Below are 21,242 nucleotides of genomic sequence, written 5' to 3' on the forward strand. Positions count from 1 at the left end.
AGGGCCAAGAAGATGCCAGCATGGTTAACGAGCAAAGTCAAGGAAGCTCTTAGAAGCAAAAAGTCTTCCTTCAGAAAATGGAAGTCTTGTCCAAATGAAGAAAATAAAAAAGAACACAAACTCTGGCAAAAGAAATGCAAGAAGACAATAAGGGATGCTAAAAAAGAATTTGAGGAGCACATTGCTAAGAACATAAAAACCAACAACAAAAAATTCTATAAATACATTCAAAGCAGGAGACCATCTAGGGAGGCGATCGGACCCTTGGATGATAAGGGAGTCAAAGGTGTACTAAAGAACGATAAGGAGATTGCAGAGAAGCTAAATGAATTCTTTGCATCTGTCTTCACAGTGGAAGATATAGGGCAGATCCCTGAACCTGAACTAACATTTGCAGGAAGGGATTCTGAGGAACTGAGACAAATAGTGGTAACGAGAGAGGAAGTTCTAAGCTTAATGGACAATATAAAAACTGACAAATCACCGGGCCCGGATGGCATCCACCCGAGAGTTCTCAAAGAACTCAAAGGTGAAATTGCTGATCTGCTAACTAAAATATGTAACTTGTCCCTCGGGTCCTCCTCCGTGCCTGAGGACTGGAAAGTGGCAAATGTAACGCCAATCTTCAAAAAGGGATCCAGAGGGGATCCTGGAAATTACAGGCCAGTTAGCTTAACTTCTGTCCCTGGAAAACTGGTAGAAAGTATGATTAAAGCTAGATTAACTAAGCACATAGAAGAACAAGCCTTGCTGAAGCAGAGCCAGCATGGCTTCTGCAAGGGAAAGTCCTGTCTCAGTAACCTATTAGAATTCTTTGAGAGTTTCAACAAGCATATAGATAGAGGTGATCCAGTGGACATAGTGTACTTAGACTTTCAAAAAGCGTTTGACAAGGTACCTCACCAAAGACTTCTGAGGAAGCTTAGCAGTCATGGAATAAGAGGAGAGGCCCTCTTGTGGATAAGGAATTGGTTAAGAAGCAGAAAGCAGAGAGTAGGAATAAACGGACAGTTCTCCCAATGGAGGGCTGTAGAAAGTGGAGTCCCTCAAGGATCGGTATTGGGACCTGTACTTTTCAATTTGTTCATTAATGACCTAGAATTAGGAGTGAGCAGTGAAGTGGCCAAGTTTGCTGACGACACTAAACTGTTCAGGGTTGTTAAAACAAAACGGGATTGCGAAGAGCTCCAAAAAGACCTCTCCAAACTGAGTGAATGGGCGGAAAAATGGCAAATGCAATTCAATATAAACAAGTGTAAAATTATGCATATTGGAGCAAAAAATCTGAATTTCACATATACGCTCATGGGATCTGAACTGGCGATGACCGACCAGGAGAGAGACCTCAGGGTTATAGTGGACAGCATGATGAAAATTTGGCCCCAGTGTGCGGCAGCTGTGAAAAAGGCAAATTCCATGCTAGCGATAATTAGGAAAGGTATTGAAAATAAAACAGCCGATATCATAATGCCGTTGTATAAATCTATGGTGCGGCCGCATTTGGAATACTGTGTACAGTTCTGGTCGCCTCATCTCAAAAAGGATATTATAGAGTTGGAAAAGGTTCAGAAGAGGGCAACCAGAATGATCAAGGGGATGGAGCGACTCCCTTACGAGGAAAGGTTGCAGCATTTAGGGCTTTTTAGTTTAGAGAAAAGGCGGGTCAGAGGAGACATGATAGAAGTGTATAAAATTATGCATGGCATTGAGAAAGTGGCTAGAGAAAAGTTCTCTCTCTCTCATAATACTAGAACTCGTGGACATTCAAAGAAGCTGAATGTTGGAAGATTCAGGACAGACAAAAGGAAGTACTTCTTTACTCAGCGCATAGTCAAACTATGGAATTTGCTCCCACAAGATGCAGTAATGGCCACCAGCTTGGATGGCTTTAAAAGATTAGACAAATTCATGGAGGACAGGGCTATCAATGGCTACTAGCCATGATGGCTGTGCTCTGCCACCCTAGTCAGAGGCAGCACGCTTCTGAAAACCAGTTGCCGGAAGCCTCAGGAGGGGAGAGTGTTCTTGCACTCGGGTCCTGCTTGCGGGCTTCCCCCAGGCACCTGGTTGGCCACTGTGAGAACGGGATGCTGGACTAGATGGGCCACTGGCCTGATCCAGCAGGCTCTTCTTATGTTCTTATGTTCTTAACTCCCGCCGAATTAATGGGGTCACGAACACTAAATTCACTTCCGAGACTGAACCAGCGTTGCAGACCCACATGGAGTCCCTTTGGAGGGAGGGGGAAAGAAAGAGGCCTCGCCCCCGGGACTGTGTGGCGGGGAGCGAGGGTCTCACTTTCCCTCCTTTGCCCCTACGCTCTCCCCATCGGCCAGCCCCCCTTCTCTGGCTGGCATCCACATCTCCCCCAGGGTCTCCTCGCCCCCTCTGCCCCGCAGTCCCTCCCAGGCACCTTTCCCTGCACCCCTGGGCCTCCCCTGCACCCCAATGCAAAAGGAAAGGGGGGGCTCTCACCAGATCCCAGAAGAAGCCACCGATGGAGCCCTGGAGATAACTTCAGAAGCCCCTTCCCTCCACGTGAGGGGCTGGACCGGAAGAGGCTTTCAACGGAAGTGCCTTAGCTCGGGAGAGTCCTTCCCGCTCCTCAAATTTCCTCCCGCTCTAGGAATCCGGTGGAGCTCATTTTAACCCTAAGAAGGCCGAATCTCAGCTCTCAAAGCAAGAGCCGTGGAGGAGACGCGCAAGGCGCACAGAGGGATCTGTCGGCTGCGATGCTGAAATTGGTTTCTAGTTGTCAGCTCCTTATTTGCTGCTAAAATAGAAGGAAAGTTCACAGCTTCCTGAAGTCCTAAAGTTTATATGTCCCTGAACCCCAGAATGTTGGAATACCCCGTATCCTATATCTGCATAATTTGGGGACTCCCCTCTTCAAGCATGTCAATAAAGATATTCCTTCAAAATTATCCAGCTTGCAAAATGCTCATGGATGCATGACAACATCACAGAATAACAGAATCGTAGAGTTGGGAGGGGCCTGTAAGGCCATCGAGTCCAACCCCCTGCTCAGTGCAGGAGTCCAAGTTCAAGCATCCCCAACAGGTGGCTGTCCAGCTGCCTCTTGAAGGCCTCCAGCTTCCTATAACTTGAGCCTATTATTCCATGTCCTGAACTCCAGGATGATTGACAAGAGATCCTCTGTGTGACAACCTTTCAAGTACTTTGCAGAGTGCTATCATATCTCCCCTCAGTCTTCTCTTCTCAAGGCTGAACATGCCCAGTTCTTTCAGTCTCTCCTCATAGGGCTTGGTTTCCAGTCCCCTGATCATCCTTGTTGCCCTCCTCTGAACCTGTTCCAGTTTGTCTGCATCCTTCTTAAAGTGTGGTGACCAGAACTGGATGCAGTACTCAAGATGAGGCCTAACCAGTACCAAATAGAGGGGAGTGCCAATACTTCATGTGATTTTGAAACGATACTTCTGTTAATGCAACCTAAAATAGCATTTGCCTTTGCAGCCACATCACACTGTTGGCTCATATTCAGCTTGTGATCAACAACAATTCCAAGTTCCTTCTCGCACGTAGTATAGCTGAGCCAACTATAAATTCCTGGAACTCTGGAGAGTGTCATGCTACTGTACTGTGTGATGTAGTAACACTTGTCTGAATCTACGAGCTAGAGGGAGCCCCAGCTGACAAAGCGTCAAGGCGAGTTAAGCAGCAGAGCGAGTTCGGCAGCAGGGCGAGGAGGCCAGGGCCCCCTACTCTGCCCGTCTGTTCCCTGACCTCAACTAAACCGCAGTCTCCAACCCATTGACGTAATAAACCTTAAACAAAACTATGCAGGTAAGTAGCCAGCAGGGGTGTGGGGGCTTTCCAGTGTTTTGCACTGCCTGCAGCATGTACGACTATCTGCCTGTTGGACAGCAGTCGTGGGTGTGCTCTCGGTGCAATGAGCTCCTGGCTCTCCGGGAACGACTTCATTTCCTTGAGGCCAAGGTGGCAGATCTGGAAAAGCTGAGAGAGGCAGAGAGGTGTGTGGAGGAGGCCTTCAGGGACGTTATAGCTGTGTCCCACTCCAACGATGATAGCTCTCCTGCTATTATGGAGAATGATGGTCTCGGGGAAGGAGAGCATCCAGCTGAGGAAGAGGGAAACGATCCCTTAGAAGGGACCCATTCCTTGGGGGATGAGCAGCTATCCTCTCGTGCCGAGGATATATCTCCAGGGGTTGGAGGGATCCTTGTAGTGGGTGATTCGATCATTAGGAACATAGACAGTGGGGTGTGTGATGGGCGTGTAGACCGCAAGGTGTTTTGCCTGCCTGGTGCGAAGGTTGCGGATATCGCCCGTCGTTTAGATAGTTTGGTAGACAGTGCTGGGAAGGAGTCAGTGGTCGTGGTGCACGTTGGCACCAACGACATGGGGAAATGCAGCCGTGAGGTCCTGGAAGCAAAATTTAGGTTGCTAGGTAGGATGCTGAAAGCCAGGACCTCCAAGGTGGCTTTCTCTGAAATGCTACCGGTTCCACGCGCAGGACCAGCCAGACAGACCCAGCTTCGCAGTCTCAATGCGTGGATGAGACGATGGTGTCGGGTGGAAGGGTTTGGATTTGTTAGGCACTGGGGAACATTTTGGGACAAGCCGGGCCTGTACAAAAGGGACGGGCTCCACTTGAACCAGAATGGAACCAGACTGCTGGCACTTAAAATTAAAAAGGTAGCAGAGCAGCTTTTAAACTGACTGAGGGGGGAAACCCGACAGGAGCTGAGAAAGGTCCGGTTTGGAATAAACCTCCCCCCTGGGATAAAATCCAAAGAAATGATGAAATTTTAAAAGGGGTAGGCCTAGAAGTAGGCATTGTGAGAGCAGGGGCACAGGATATAAATTCAGAAGAGCAAAATTACCACAGGCCTAACCACAAGTGCCAAAGACACTTGAAGAGAGACACTGCTTACAAGTGCCTGTACGCTAATGCTAGGAGCCTCCGAACCAATATGGGAGAACTGGAGTGCTTGGTCTTAGAGAAGAGCATTGATATAGTGAGCATAACGGAGACCTGGTGGAATGGAGAAAACCAGTGGGATACGGTTATCCCTGGATATAAACTATATCGGAAGGACAGGGAAGGACGTATTGGTGGCGGAGTCGCTCTATACGTGAAAGAAGGCATTGAATCCAGCAAGCTCGAAACCCCAAAAGAGGCAGACTCCTCCACAGAATCGTTGTGGGTGGTGATACCATGCCCCAGGAGGGATTTAATACTGGAAACGATCTATCGTCCCCCTGATCAAAATGCTCAGGGAGACCTTGAGATGAGATATGAAATTGAGGAAGCATCCAAACTAGGAAATGTGGTAGTAATGGGTGACTTCAACTACCCGGACATAGACTGGCTGCATATGTGTTCCAGTCATGACAAAGAAGCAAAGTTTCTAGATATTCTAAATGACTATTCCCTAGATCAGTTGGTCATGGAACCGACCAGAGGGATGACAACCCTGGACTTAATCCTCAGTGGGGACCGGGACCTGGTGCGAGATGTAAGTGTTGTTGAACCGATTGGGAGCAGTGACCACAGTGCTATTAAATTAAACATACATGTAACTGGCCAATTGCCAAGAAAATCCAACACGGTCACATTTGACTTCAAAAGAGGAAACTTCACAAAAATGAGGGGATTGGTAAAAAGAAAGCTGAAAAACAAAGTCCAGAGGGTCACATCATTCGAAAATGCTTGAAAGTTGTTTAAAAACACTATATTAGAAGCTCAACTGGAGTGCATACCGCAGATCAGAAAAGGTACCGCCAGGGCCAAGAAGATGCCAGCATGGTTAACGAGCAAAGTCAAGGAAGCTCTTAGAGGCAAAAAGTCTTCCTTCAGAAAATGGAAGTCTTGTCCGAATGAAGAAAATAAAAAAGAACACAAACTCTGGCAAAATAAATGCAAGAAGACAATAAGGGATGCTAAAAAAGAATTTGAGGAGCACATTGCTAAGAACATAAAAACCAACAACAAAAAATTCTATAAATACATTCAAAGCAGGAGACCATCTAGGGAGACAATTGGACCCTTGGATGATAAGGGAGTCAAAGGTGTACTAAAGAACGATAAGGAGATTGCAGAGAAGCTAAATGAATTCTTTGCATCTGTCTTCACAGTGGAAGATATAGGGCAGATCCCTGAACCTGAACTAACATTTGCAGGAAGGGATTCTGAGGAACTGAGACAAATAGTGGTAACGAGAGAGGAAGTTCTAAGCTTAATGGACAATATAAAAACTGACAAATCACCGGGCCCGGATGGCATCCACCCGAGAGTTCTCAAAGAACTCAAAGGTGAAATTGCTGATCTGCTAACTAAAATATGTAACTTGTCCCTCGGGTCCTCCTCCGTGCCTGAGGACTGGAAAGTGGCAAATGTAACACCAATCTTCAAAAAGGGATCCAGAGGGGATCCTGGAAATTACAGGCCAGTTAGCTTAACTTCTGTCCCTGGAAAACTGGTAGAAAGTATGATTAAAGCTAGATTAACCAAGCACATAGAAGAACAAGCCTTGCTGAAGCAGAGCCAGCATGGCTTCTGCAAGGGAAAGTCCTGTCTCAGTAACCTATTAGAATTCTTTGAGAGTGTCAACAAGCATATAGATAGAGGTGATCCAGTGGACATAGTGTACTTAGACTTTCAAAAAGCGTTTGACAAGGTACCTCACCAAAGGCTTCTGAGGAAGCTTAGCAGTCATGGAATAAGAGGAGAGGTCCTCTTGTGGATAAGGAATTGGTTAAGAAGCAGAAAGCAGAGAGTAGGAATAAACGGACAGTTCTCCCAATGGAGGGCTGTAGAAAGTGGAGTCCCTCAAGGATCCATATTGGGACCTGTACTTTTCAACTTGTTCATTAATGACCTAGAATTAGGAGTGAGCAGTGAAGTGGCCAAGTTTGCTGACGATACTAAATTGTTCAGGGTTGTTAAAACAAAAAGGGATTGCGAAGAGCTCCAAAAAGACCTCTCCAAACTGAGTGAATGGGCGGAAAAATGGCAAATGCAATTCAATATAAACAAGTGTAAAATTATGCATATTGGAGCAAAAAATCTGAATTTCACATATACGCTCATGGGGTCTGAACTGGCGGTGACCGACCAGGAGAGAGACCTCGGGGTTGTAGTGGACAGCACGATGAAAATGTCGACCCAGTGTGCGGCAGCTGTGAAAAAGGCAAATTCCATGCTAGCGATAATTAGGAAAGGTATTGAAAATAAAACAGCCGATATCATAATGCCGTTGTATAAATCTATGGTGCGGCCACATTTGGAATACTGTGTACAGTTCTGGTCGCCTCATCTCAAAAAGGATATTATAGAATTGGAAAAGGTTCAGAAGAGGGCAACCAGAATGATCAAGGGGATGGAGCGACTCCCTTACGAGGAAAGGTTGCAGCATTTGGGGCTTTTTAGTTTAGAGAAAAGGCGGGTCAGAGGAGACATGATAGAAGTGTATAAAATTATGCATGGCATTGAGAAAGTGGATAGAGAAAAGTTCTTCTCCCTCTCTCATAATACTAGAACTCGTGGACATTCAAAGAAGCTGAATGTTGGAAGATTCAGGACAGACAAAAGGAAGTACTTCTTTACTCAGCGCATAGTCAAACTATGGAATTTGCTCCCACAAGATGCAGTAATGGCCACCAGCTTGGATGGCTTTAAAAGATTAGACAAATTCATGGAGGACAGGGCTATCAATGGCTACTAGCCATGATGGCTGTGCTCTGCCACCCTAGTCAGAGGCAGCACGCTTCTGAAAACCAGTTGCTGGAAGCCTCAGGAGGGGAGAGTGTTCTTGCACTCGGGTCCTGCTTGCGGGCTTCCCCCAGGCACCTGGTTGGCCACTGTGAGAACGGGATGCTGGACTAGATGGGCCACTGGCCTGATCCAGCAGGCTGTTCTTATGTTCTTATGTTCTTAATGGCTGAGTGAAATTAGAAACTGAAAGTCCAAGGGAGGGACTACCCAGAAACAACCTGGAGCTATGACATTTTTCTTCCTCTTCAAGCAATTGTTTCCTGCCCCCCGTCCCCCACCGGCTTGGGAACTGTTAATATGGTTGCCACCTCGGACGAAATGGTAGGGTGTAGTTCAAGAGCAGGGTATTTTTTTCAAATTATTATTATTCTAGCATTATCATGCCCTTCATAAGCAATGGCCTGAAATGAAATTCTTCAAGTATCCATGTGGACACCTGATGCTTCTTCCATTTCTGGAATACGAATAGTGCAGTTCATCTTCCAGTGACCTCTCATCCGTTAGTGGATGTACTGGTCTGGAGGCCATTCAGTCTGTCCTCACCTGACCCCTAAGGGTATTTTGAGTGACTGGGGAAACTTGCGGTAGACTGGAGAGGGTTGATTGACTATAATGGATTGCCTATTACAGGACACGCTCTGCTGATCCACACTCCTATTAGGCACTGTCATGTTCTTCACTAAGAATTCTGCTGACATCTCAGTCATTGTCCCACCAAATGGAAAGGCTGCGTTTGGGTGGCTCTGCTCCACTGAGGGCTCCAGAGAGCTGCGACCATGCCTCTTTGGCTGATATGCAAGGGGATTGTCAATCTTGATCCAGCGATGCGTAGCACTCACAAGTTGCTGAAGCATTGTTACTTCGGAAGGAAGTGACAGAAATAAAACTGAAGTGGCCTTGGGAGAGTTTTCCCTGGAAAGAAAACACTGGGAAAGGAGAGAAACGAAGGAAAGGATGAAATGCTGGATTTGGTTTTCAGTCCCTTATTTGCTCAAAAGTCTGAAACACTAAAAAGAAGGAAAGTTGACAGCTCCCTGATCTCCAAAGTAATACAGTCAAAATTATGCAGTTGAGTTTCTCGCATTTGGGGAAATCAAAGGGATCAGCACACCCAAATAAATGCTGGTATAGCCCATATCATATATCTCCATGATCGAGGTCTCCCAACTTCAAGCACATTGATAAAAGTTGTTGTATCAAAATTATCAAGCTTGTGAAACTTTTGAGAATGCATGATGACATCATAAAACCACAGGAAAAGAAGTAACTTGGTATGCCCACCACAAAATGTACTTTGGGCCGGGACAAATTTTACACTTAAGCAAACAGGAAGGGATCCTCTGTGAGATGCAAACGCATCTCGCCTAGTCCAGAGCTTCCAGTGGGCGCATGGCATGGACAAGGGTATCTATACACAACAAAAATAGCCCAAGGATATAGAAAAAAATGGGAGAGTCCACCTTAAAATGTGCTTTGGCCCAACACAAATCATACACCCAAGCCAATGGGAGGGTGTCCTCTGTGGATTCTGAGAAGCTCAGAGCTTCTGCTTGGGAGTATTATCTGTGCTGGCTCAAAGCCATATATATATACTGTATGTACACACACACACACACACACACACACGGAAGCACGTCCCATTCTTTTGGGTTACATCAGCCCTTCTGAGCCTCCAATCCTCTCCTCTTTCAGGACTGAGGAGGGAGAGAGGCAAACCTAAAAGAACATTGCCCAGAAGATGTGGGGGAAGTCCAAAGTAAGAACTGGGTGTTCCTTTCACTTGTACAAGGTTGAATTTATTTAATTAAACGCATGTACAGACCACTAAATATTTTAACACTCTCCAAGCAACGTACAGTACGTTTTAAAACAACATGATCATTAAAAATAGTCTAAAACCAACGGAACAGCAATATCAAAACATAAAACAGGAATTCAGGGTATTCAACCACGTAAAACAGGGTCCAATCTTATGAGTTAGGCAATGCCTGGGCACAAAGATTCTAGGTCTCAATATTTTTTAAGCAATTAATGTAAATAGCTTTAGATTTCTTCCATTCAGGGTTTGTAGCATAAATCCTTAATATTGGGATAAATATCAGAGCCTTGGAGAATAATGAGTAAATAAGAACATAAGAAGATTCTTGTGGATCAGGTCAATGGCCCATCTAGACTAGCAACTTGTTCTCACAGTGGCCATCCAGAGGCCTCTTCTGGCAAGCCCATAAGCAGGACCTGAGCGCAAGAGCACTCTCCCCTCCTGCGGCTTCCGGCAACTGGTTTTCAGAAGCACCCTGCCTCAACTGTGGAGGCAGAGCACAGCCATCATGGCTAGTAGCCACTGATAGCCTTTTCCTCCATGAATTTATCTAACCCTCTTTTAAAGCCACCCAAGTCGGTGGCTATCACTGCCTCTCGCGGGAGAGAATTCCACAGTTCAACTCTGCGCTGCATGAAGGGCTTTCTTTTATCTGTCCTGAATCTTCCAGCTTCAGCTTCATTGAACTCCAAAAGAGGCGCAACACAACAATGGGCCTTCTCAGTGGTGGCCCCTGTTTGTGGAACACTCTCTCCAGGGAGGTATGCCTGGTGCCATCATTATACATCTTTAGGTGCCACGCAAAAACATGTCTGTTCTCCCAGACATTTGCTTTTGAACTCTGGGAGGCTTTTGGAGGGCTTCTGTTGTATAGCCTTCCTAAGAGGGGTTGCTGCACCACATTATATACTGTTAAAAAAACTGTGTGTGTGTATATATGTATCTTTTAATTTTTATTAACTGTAAGTCACTTTGAGTGCACATATTTGTGTAGAAAAGCAACTATCAATTTAATAAATTAAAATAACATAAAAGTTTCTGCCTTTTGTAGCAACTGTAACGTGTTCTGCTAGCTCCTGGTTTTTATTTATTTTTTGATTTATATACCACACTTCCTCCAGGGTGGCAAACTATAGCTATATTTTATTGCTTCTTTTATTACTTGTATATTGTATTTCATTGCATTACAATTTAATTCCAGAATTCAGATTGTAATACAATAAAACTTCAGAAAGAAGCAATAAAAATTCAATTAAAATTCAATTATGAATATTTAATACCACGGATGTACAGCCTCCCATGTTCAGCCACAAATCCACAGGCATGCTCACACCACCTGAATGAAGCTCACAAATCACTGGTGGTCCATGAACCACTGTTTGGGAACCCCTGCCCTAATGTAACAAAGACAGTGTGAGCTTTATCAGAATTTTGGAAACACAACCTGATATAATCAGACTCCAGGCACCAAGAAGACCCCTTTATGGCTTTTTGATAGCAGCTACAACACAGGGGGTTTGCTGTCTGACTGTAGGGAAAAAAATCATATGTCTTTCTGTCGATACCCTTTCTAATACACTTTGTCCACAATTTCTGCTATTTGTCTGTTGACCTCCATAGCTGGAGCCAGGCTACAGGGAGCATAATGTGCTCACATTCCTAACTTCCTGTGTGCGTCCTTTAAAAAAATCATTGATATCCCAAATGACTACTGCATCACCCTTATCTTCCGGTTTAAAAAACATAAGCATCCCTCTTCTGCAGGTCGTTCAATGCTACCTTTTCCTGCTGGGTTAAGTTATGTCATGTTAATGAGCTCAATTTTGGGGGTAAATCTGCATGCATGGTGAAGGTGATCACCCAGAGACTATGGAATGGAAGAAAACTTTGGTCAAGAGACTCTGACTCATCACGGAAATAGGCCTGAATGTCGGTTTGGAGGACAGAAACGTTTTTCTGTCTGAAGTGTGCAAGGAGTCAAAATGCTGGCGAAGCCTGAGTTGAGCTAAGAGAATGCCCATGCACTTGTGTGAAGAAGGTACAAGATCTGTTACTTCATGTGGCTAACAGCGTTGGGTGTCCCTCATGAGTACCCCTGTGCCTTGATAAGGCTTCGAATCACATCAGCTCCCAAAACAATTTTTTCTGTACTGTTTCTGTAGGTGTTTGCCTTGTGACCTGCCATTTACCAATACAGAACCAGTGTGAGTTGTGAGCAAGGGAAGAATTTAAAAGGAGCCAATCAGCAAAAGGTTTTTGGGTTGTTGGGGAACAGAGAGACTCCAACTGAGCCTCATAACTTTCCCGCACAAACCGGTTTTTCTGATGTCTTTTTGTGCCGTAATTGATCTCTTCCCTGGAATGCACACATAGTGAAGAAAACTGCTTTTAGATTTCACTCGTTACTGCTTGTAGTAACTTTACACTGAGTGAATTTTTATCTGCTGAGTTTTCCATATCCTTTTTTTGTACAGCTCTTGATTCTTTTGTGGTGGGTGGGGTTTAATGTTACTCTTTTATTTTACCTGGGCTAATTCTCTAATTGGATTTTTTTCCCCTGGATCCTATATCCTGGACACCAGATTGAGCTCTACTATCATGCATCTAAGGCCACAGACGCCTGATTCCTGGAATGTCACTCTGGAATTGTAGCTGTCCTCTTCACTTACCCATAGCTAGGACAGCTGGCATAATGTAGAAAGCTTGAACTAGACGGCTGGTGGAGTTTAGGTGGCCCAATGTAGGATTCAGCAACTGGTAGTTAATTTCAATCTTGCATATTATTGTTCCGAGTAGTGTGTTGGCATGTGTGCGTTGTTGTGTGAAACAGCATACATTACGTTGGAGTTAAGTTGAGCAAGAAACTTCTTCAGAGCATGTTAAGAGTCTTTATTGAAAGACATTAAGGCCAGAGGCTTAAGAGTAAATACATGTAGAGATTCTTCAGTCACCCCCCTTCTGGTACATCTCTCTCCATAGATAAAACACAAAAGACAGCCTCTCAGCTCAGAGGCATAATTCAGAAGACGACAACACATAGACTCTGTTAGAACTTTCCCAGTCGCTATCAGATGGCTACCATAGCAACGGCCCTGGCAGTCCATTCCCAGACAGGTCAAAGACATAACTCCCCCTTAACCACAGTTACGTCTTCAAACTTGCAGGCTTCATGGAAAACTACTAGAGACAGTAATGCCTACTGGTCACCAGCCCAACATAGTGTTCAGTTTTAAGTTCCATATACTTACTATTTGCATATACAGTTCCTTATTTTTCCCTTCTCGAAGATACCCATATCTTTCATAAACTGAAATGTGTTCACTGGTCTCCTGTTGATGTATTTAAAATATTTTTTTCCAAATAGATTTTAGCCTCTTGAGCCTTGACTGGTCACTACTGTTTCGCCCATTGAAGCAATTTAAGAACCTCATTTTCATGCCAGACTTTGTCACCTTTCTCCTGTACATTCTGGACCTCTGGATCGTATACTTTAATGTGCTGAGTTCCACTTTAAATCACACAAAAACATAGGTAGCTCTAAACAGCAAACATGCCAAGTCAAAAGACTCCCAGAGATACCAATGGATCAAAGTAGTAAGATCTAGTACTGACTTACGGGGCCTGAAATAAAATAAATGAAAAGATTTAACATAGGCTTTCTCCAGAATTAAGCAGGGCTGGACTAGGAATAAAAACAAACAAGTAAATATTCAAAAGTAATAGGAAACCAGTTCCTGCTCCAAGTTCTGCTAAAAATGAAGAGATAGAATAATATAATTCACTTTCACCCATCAGGACAATGCCAAGAATAAAAGAGATATTTAGGGTTCAAACTATCTTTCTCCACTTAGCAAACGAGCATCCATTCCTGACATGAGCCAATGCTGACCAGGTCATAAAACAAAACTCAGATACCATTAGCCTTACGACTTAATATTTCATTTTCAATTAACGAAAAAATTATGTGTTCTTCTGACACAGTCTTGAAAGGATCACAGAGATAAATTCTCTCATTTCCTTTATCTGGAATACAGGAAGGACCTGCATTTTCTAAGAGTCCCTTTGCCACTGTTTCCATTGGCAGGAAAGGAGAGGGCCTGTTTCTATGTTTAATCTCAGTCTTACAGCAGGAATGACCCCATGCTCAAGAACGCTTGGCCAGCATCTTTTTTGCTCTGACGGTCTCTGGCCAAGGCCTGGAAGATGAGCTGGTTCACATTTTGGTGGGTTTGCTCTTCCTATATAGCACCCCAGAACACAGAAAATAAGTCCAAAAAGGACACAACACTCCCCTGGAAATTTTTTTTATGGGATGCATCTTCTAACAAAAACATTTTCCACATTCTAAGCATTTGTATGGTATGAAGATCACTGGGTCCAAGAACACTGGGAACCAGCTCTTGTAAGGCACCCGGTAATTGCCAACCTACCAGGGCTAGGGGAAAAAAGCCCAAAACCAACCCCGCAAGGCGGTAGGCTGCCACCACTCCTTCTGTCCATCTGGCCAACGGATTCCCAAACATTAAGTTAAACAGATGTCCCTGGGATTCCAAAGCAGCAAAACCCAGGCTCTTTACTTTCAGGAGCCCCAGGAAAGCCAGTTATGCAGTAGCAGGTAGCCAGGTTTGGACAAGATGCTGGACTTAGCAACAAGGCTTACAGTATCTGAAAGAACACACACCAGGGAATTAGAGATAGCTTTATTAAAAATAGCTCATTAAGAGTTACAGCATAAAAGACCCAGAACACCCATAAAAGTTAGTTATAAACAGCATAGTGGCAAATCCACAAGTGCAGAGGGCCTTCATCACTGTCATGCCATGCCCCCTTGTAAGATCACACAAGCTAAGATGATATAATAAAATTAGCTTTCAGTCTTTTAGAGAAAATTCCTAGCATTTTTATAGGCAGGTGGGAGTACTTCTGGAAACATACTTAAGAGAACCGATGGCATGAGACATCAAGTATTATTTATTATTACAGTTCTTTGCCATCTTTCCTCCAGAGAGCTCAAGGTGGCACACATTATCCCCACTTTCTATTTCACAAGAATCCTGCGACGTCAGCTAGGCTGAGACAATGTCTGGCCCAAGATCACCTCGTCAGTTTCATGGCTGAGTGAGGATTTGAATACAGGGCTCCTCTGCTCTGGACCAACACTCTAACCATTAGACCACACTGTCTTTCATATGGGAGGAATAGGCTAAAAAGATGTGGCTTTCTGCTTTTTGTTTTGGATTAAGTTTTAGAAGCAGAGTGTTATGTAAAGATGATTTATAGTTTGTTTTCTTTCTTCTTTTAATCCTCACTTTTGTGTGTTTCGGAACGGTTTGGTACATATTTTAGAATTGTACATTTCTATAGAAATGTAACGCTTTCAAAAATGCCTTGGGAACTGATGGCATTGAAACATTTTTAACAAAGGGTGCTTTCACACTGCACTTTATTCCGTTATTCTGATGATTTCTTACCTGGTAATTTGCACATTATATCTGAGCTTTCACACGACATACCGGGTAGCTCTGGAATTCTGGTGGAATGTAGTGCAAGTATAGCGCTAATTTCCACAATAAATGATACCAGAAATAATCTGTTAGCAAGGCTGGGAACCTGGAAGATCGCAGGAGTTTATTGCTAGCTGCAGCCGCTCATGTGACAGGCATCCCAGCATGCAGTGTGTTCCCGCCCTTTAGTCGTGTGGGTTTTGTTTGTTTTTTGCCTGACGAATGTTGTACCGGTATTCTGGCATCTGCACAGATAGCAGCAGCATTTCCCCCACACACCCGTCTTGATACAACTAAAACAATTTAAAAAGTCAGATCCTAAAGGGAGAGGGCTTGCATGGCGACGGGATGAGATCTTAGACCTCCTACACAGTGGGGAACAGTGGGCATGGGTGAGGGACAAAAACAAGCTGTGTGAAAGACAGTTGAGTGAAATGCCGCTATATCGGCTGAAAAAGTACTGCTCCTAATCGCAAGAGGCACTGCAGTGTGAAAGGGATTTTAGAAATCGGGACAGAAGCGTTACCTTTTTAATCTATTAAACTAGCGCCATTAGCCCCATGTGTGAAAGCAGCCAAAGCTGACACAGGGCAAACTGACATTCTGAGCTACAAAAGTGGACCAGCCCGCAGGCCCTTTTAATCCAACACCACGACGACTGACTGGACGCCTCTGGGAAGCCCACAAAGAAGGATCTCTCCTGCTTCATAAAAACGTAAGGACATAAGAAGAGCCTGCTGCATCAGGCCAAGGGCCCATCGAGTCCAGCATCCTCACAGTGGCCAGCCAGTTGGCCCAATGAGTAACCAGCTCCTAAGATGTGCGCTCATCTCTACATTTGAGGTTTGTCTTTTTGTGTGTGTCTATACCCTGTCCAAAACCAGCAGCGTGAATCCACTGGCCTTTGTGGAGATGTATCAGTTGTCAAGAGTCAAGAGACTTAGCATAACTCAGATGAACAGTGGCAGTCTTAAAACCCACCTAAAAACCAGCCTTCTGCCCCCGAAACCTTCTCTTCTTAATGTAGGTTGATGGGGAGCCAGTTGAAGTTATGACAGGTAGGTTAAGTTGGAAATCTTAGCTGAGCAGAGACTTGGGCCTGGGTTTCCAACATCAAAGTACACTAGAGAGTTCTGCGCCTTAATTCTGATCACATTATTTGGCAGCAAGAACCATCAGGTTCAATGGAACTCTTTGCCACAGACATGCACTCCCTCAGCCCCAAAATTATGGATTGGCTTTCCTTCTCCACAATCCTTTGTTATATCTCCCCATACACACCTCAAGAGAAACATCCAAATACCAACTTTGTTTTTCTCTCTTTCCCTCCCCTACTCAAACACACACATTTGAAGTCTTCAAAATATGATGCTCTAATTATTGCAGCCGGAGGATGTAGACAAGTTGCTTGAAGAAGTGTGGCTGACCACCTGACCCTTGCCCATCTTGGCTTCTTAGAACTAGCCATAGGGGGTTGACTGGGTGGGTCCAGGGAGTGATTAATGCTTCACTGGAGGAGGAGGTACCATCTGCCTTGAAGGAGGCGGTGGTGCGGGCCCTCCTTAAGAGGACCTGCCCGGACCCAGCAGTGTTAAACAACTATTGCCCAATGACAAATATCCCTTTTTGGAGCATGGTGCTTGAGAAGGTGGTGGCGGTTCAGCTTCAAGCATCCTTAGAGGAAACCGATTACTTGGATGCATTCCAGTCTGGCTTCAGGCCTAGCCATGGCACTGAAACTGCCTTTGATGAAGTGAGATAAGTCATCTTTCTGAAGCTCTTTCCACAGTGAGAGTTATCCTCTGTGTAAAGCTCTTTCCACAGTCCAAGCATTTGTATGGTTTTTCACCTGTATGGATCTTTTTATCCACAATACAGTAAGAACTGTGACGAAAGCTCTTTCCACGTTCCATGCTCTGATATAGTTTCTCCCCTTGGTGAATTCTTTGATGAAAATTGAGTGTCATCTTCTCACAGAAGCCCTTTCCACATTCCAAGGTTTTATATGATTTCTCTCGCCATGTGAATTCTTTGATGACTAGTAAGATGTGTCTTCCGACTGAAGCTCTTTCCACATTCCATGCACTGATATGGTTTCTCCCCTGTGTGAATTCTTTGATGGTAAGTGAGACGTATCTTCTGTGTGAAGCTCTTTCCACACTCTAAGCAACTAAACATCTCCCCCATGTGCATTCTTTGATGACTAGTAAGATGTGTCTTCCGAGTGAAGCTCGTTCCACATTCCATGCACTGATATGGTTTCTCCCCGGTGTGAATTCTTTGATGATATGTGAGACTCGTCTTATGTCTGAAGCTCTTTCCGCACTCTGCACATGTATGTGGTTTTTCTTCTGTGTGAATTTTTTGATGACTAGCAAGATGTGTCTTCCGATGGTAGCTCTTTCCACATTCCAAGCACTGATATGGTTTCTCCCCTGTGTGAATTCTATGATGAGAAGTGAGATCAGTCTTCTGTGTGAAGCACTTTCCACATTCCAAGCATATGTAAGGCTTCTCGCCTGTATGGATCCTTTTATGCCTAATACACTGAGAACTGTTAACAAAGCTCTTTCCACATTCCAGGCATTTATATGGTTTCTCCCCGGTGTGAATTCTTTGATGAGAAGTGAGTTCTGTCTTCTGTGTGAAGCTCTTTCCACATTCCAAGCATCTATATGGTTTCTCTCCCGTGTGAATTCTTTCATGGTAAATGAGCTGTATCTTCTGAATGAAGCACTTTCCACATTCCAAGCATATGTAAGGCTTCTCACCTGTATGGATCCTTTTGTGCCTAATTAAGTGAGAACTAGTAATAAAGCTCTTTCCACATTCCAAGCATTTATATGGTTTCTCCCCTGTGTGCGTTCTTTGATGAAAAGTGAATTCTGTCTTCTGTATAAAGCTCTTTCCACATTCCAAGCATTTATATGGTTTCTCTCCCGTGTGAATTCTTTCATGGTATATGAGATGTATCTTTTGACTGAAGCTCTTTCCACACTCCAAACACTGATATGGTTTCTCCCCTGTGTGAATTCTTTGATGACAAGTGAGATAACTCTTCTTTCTGAAGCTCTTACCGCATTCCAAGCATTGATATGGTTTCTCACCTGTGTAGATTTTGCAATGAGCTTTACATTCTGGTTTTGAATTGAAAGTTTTCCAAATCACATGGTATTGACTTGTTTCCTGTCTTCCATCTGGGTTTTTTTGGATGGCAATTTCATGGTAGCTACCGCCTTTGTCAACTTCTGCAATGAAGACAGGAAACCAATTAGAGCCTGAAGAAGAAACAGAGCCTCAGATCACTGAATAACTCAAATTAACAGTGTTAAAGCAGGGGTGGGAAACCTCTTTGGGCCTCAAGGCTGGATTCAAATTTGGCCAATCTTCTGAAGGTGGGAGGGTCAAAAGGTGGGCATGTCTGAAGTTTTGTTGTCGTTATATGCCTTCAAGTCGATTACGACATGTGGCGACCCTATGAATCTTTTTTGGATCTATTCATGCGTGTTCATGGTAAGAAGTATTCAGAGGTGGTTTACCATTGCCTTCCTAAGCCTACAGCACCCGGCATTCCCAGGTGGTCTCCCATCCAAGTACTAACCAGGTCTGACCCTGCTTAGCTTCCAAGATCAGACGAGTTTGGGCGTGTTCAGGGTAGTATGGCCGTAAGAATGGCTGAAGTGGGTGCGACCAAAGACAAAATATTTTATAATATTTCAAAATATGCACACACATGCAGCAGACATCTTTAAGAGTTAAAAGCAGCCTTTTTCTTATCTCTAATTATACTACTGTGGGATCCCTCTTGCTTTTTCCTTATCTTTAGTTTAGCCCTGTGGTACTTACCACTAAAACTGGAGATAAATGTTAGCACTATGGTGTTTTGGGGGGACATAGCAGATCTCCATGCCTGATGTCATATGATATCATGTGATTGATAGTTGGACATGGGTTAGTCAAAACCAATTCACGGGAGCTCACTGAGAGATGTGGCGGGGCTAATTAGGTCCATAGGCTGGAGGTTTCCCACCACTGTCATAACGAAAGAAATGATAAGACTTAGATGAGAGGCAGTTCTTACCATGTATCTAACTGCCTCTCTTGCCTACTGATAACTGATCACCGGGATGTTATAGACTCCTGGAACTGGACTATGGAGAACCTGATTCATGCTCAAATGTGACGTTCATTGGGTTGTCTTGGGCCGACCGCTCTCTCTCCAAGTCTAGCCAACTTCACAGAGTTGTTGATCAGGTCAATGTAACAACCGAATGCATTTTCTTCTGCACGGTTAGATGGAAGGATACAAATATGACTATACGAAAAAGGAAAGGGCCATGGATGGTGCTAAATGCAGTGTCTATGTAATTCATGAGAAAATGGGGAAGAAACAGCATCTAATTTTTCACATTACTGTTTCACACGTTGAATCTTCTTGTTTGTAATTTTTTAAAAGATTTTAAATAATATTTTATTATATTTTTTTTCTTTTTACTTTAGGGTTATACCTTTTAAGTTTTTATATTTTTTTGTTCTACCATGGTTAATTGTAAGAGTATCCATGAGGATGCCCCTTTATCTAATTACTTTTATCTGCTTAGGCTTGTAGGATGACTCCTAATTGTATGCTGTACTGTATTTGAATTGTATTGAATATTGTCTTGCGATTTATTTATTCATTGTACTGTTTTCTGGGTTTGGCTTGGTATATTGGTTTGTTTTCTTTTTGTACCATTATCTTTATTCTGTATATGTTTTTGAGATTTTTTTGTAAGTCACTTTGAGTTTCATTCTGAAAAAAAGTGACTAACAATTATCATCATCATCATCATCATTATTAATCTCTAATTTGAAGGAGTGGCCCTCTTGCTCAATATGAAAGACAGGGATCATTGAAGAGAAAAACCCAGAGAGCAAAAAGAGGACACAATTACTAAAAGGGTCTGAAAGTTTGACTAACAATACATGAAATATGGGTTCATTAGTACTGGGGGGAAATAGCATGCCAATATCTCACTGTGTGAAATGTGGCAAGACGCTACCAAATGAAAGTTTTAAACCATCAAACCCATAGAAGCACTAAGAAATAAAGCATTCTGTTATTTAAAAAAAGGAAGCTACTTGATTCTCTGCCCCACAGAACAGCCAACCTGTTTTGAAAAGCAAAAAAACCCTGCTTCGTCTCTGACAGGAGAGAGGAATGGACTGCTCCAACTTTTTCACAAAGTTTCTGAACATGCAAAATGGATTCTTTGCTTTCTCCACAGAGAAGCATTGGGTTCCAAATATATTGGTGATGTTCTGCAACAAAATGGGTTCTGGATATAAAACTCTACTGTTATGTACAGAATTAGATGACTGTCACGTGCAAAAGCAATCACAAGGCTGGTCGAACTTCAACATGAAGTCCTGGCGTTCTTGAGAAATAAATCACCAACATACACTTATTCGAAAACTCAGCCTCTTAAAGTTCCCGTACCTTGCAGATGTGTTCAGCTATTAGAATGAAATACCTCAGTGTAGGGAAGAATTTTTACAATGTTTGACTATGTTAAAAAGAAAAAATAAGCTGGAACTGTTTGAGATGTTAATCAGAAAATTCCACTGGCACGTTTCCAACTGTTCCACAGTTTTTTGAGGAACACTAAATTTTACTTCTGTGCACATATTATGTAACTTGTGGAATAGTTCATTGAACTATTCAACGCCTATTTCCCCCCCAAAATTGCATGAGGGTATACAGGGGACACAGTCGCCATCTACTGTGACAGCAGAGTCACTGTAGGTAACATACTGGGAGCAGAAACAAGCTTAAAAGCACAATTTCAAAAACTAGCATTACCAAAGTTTTGACATTCGGGTAGTAAAGAATGCCCAAAATTGGCGAGTGAAGCTATCATCCATCTGCTACCATTGGATTCCACCTATCTTTGTGAGCAAGCCTTCTCAACAATGGCGACCCTCAAACAAACAAACAAACAAACAAACAGTTCAGCTGAATGAAATGAGTTGCAAGTGAGCCTTTCTAATATCATATCACCCCTCATTGGAAGGAAACCTGAAAGAACAAACACACCCATTTGTCAAACAGAAATTAGTCTCTTTTTGAAAAAACATCACTGGTTACCAATCGCTTGTCAGCCATTTGGCTGATATCAAG

At 43.5% G+C, this 21,242-nt stretch overlaps 1 protein-coding gene and 1 non-coding gene across 2 annotated transcripts in view; both read right to left on the bottom strand.

The window, feature by feature from the left end:
* The window catches only part of LOC133381471 (zinc finger protein 420-like), a 37,393-nt gene that overhangs the window by 12,140 nt on the left and 4,011 nt on the right, over positions 1-21,242 (bottom strand). Inside the window, exon 6 of the mRNA XM_061620630.1 lies at positions 17,105-18,330. Coding sequence (XP_061476614.1) covers positions 17,105-18,330 — 1,226 coding nt within the window. The remainder of the gene's footprint in view (positions 1-17,104; positions 18,331-21,242) is intronic.
* On the bottom strand, positions 18,635-18,753 carry LOC133382596 (5S ribosomal RNA). The gene has a single exon (XR_009761993.1). It is a non-coding gene; the product is annotated as a 5S ribosomal RNA (ribosomal RNA).

The sequence above is a fragment of the Rhineura floridana genome, chromosome 3, assembly GCF_030035675.1.
Source record: "Rhineura floridana isolate rRhiFlo1 chromosome 3, rRhiFlo1.hap2, whole genome shotgun sequence".
Taxonomy (NCBI): domain Eukaryota; kingdom Metazoa; phylum Chordata; class Lepidosauria; order Squamata; family Rhineuridae; genus Rhineura; species Rhineura floridana.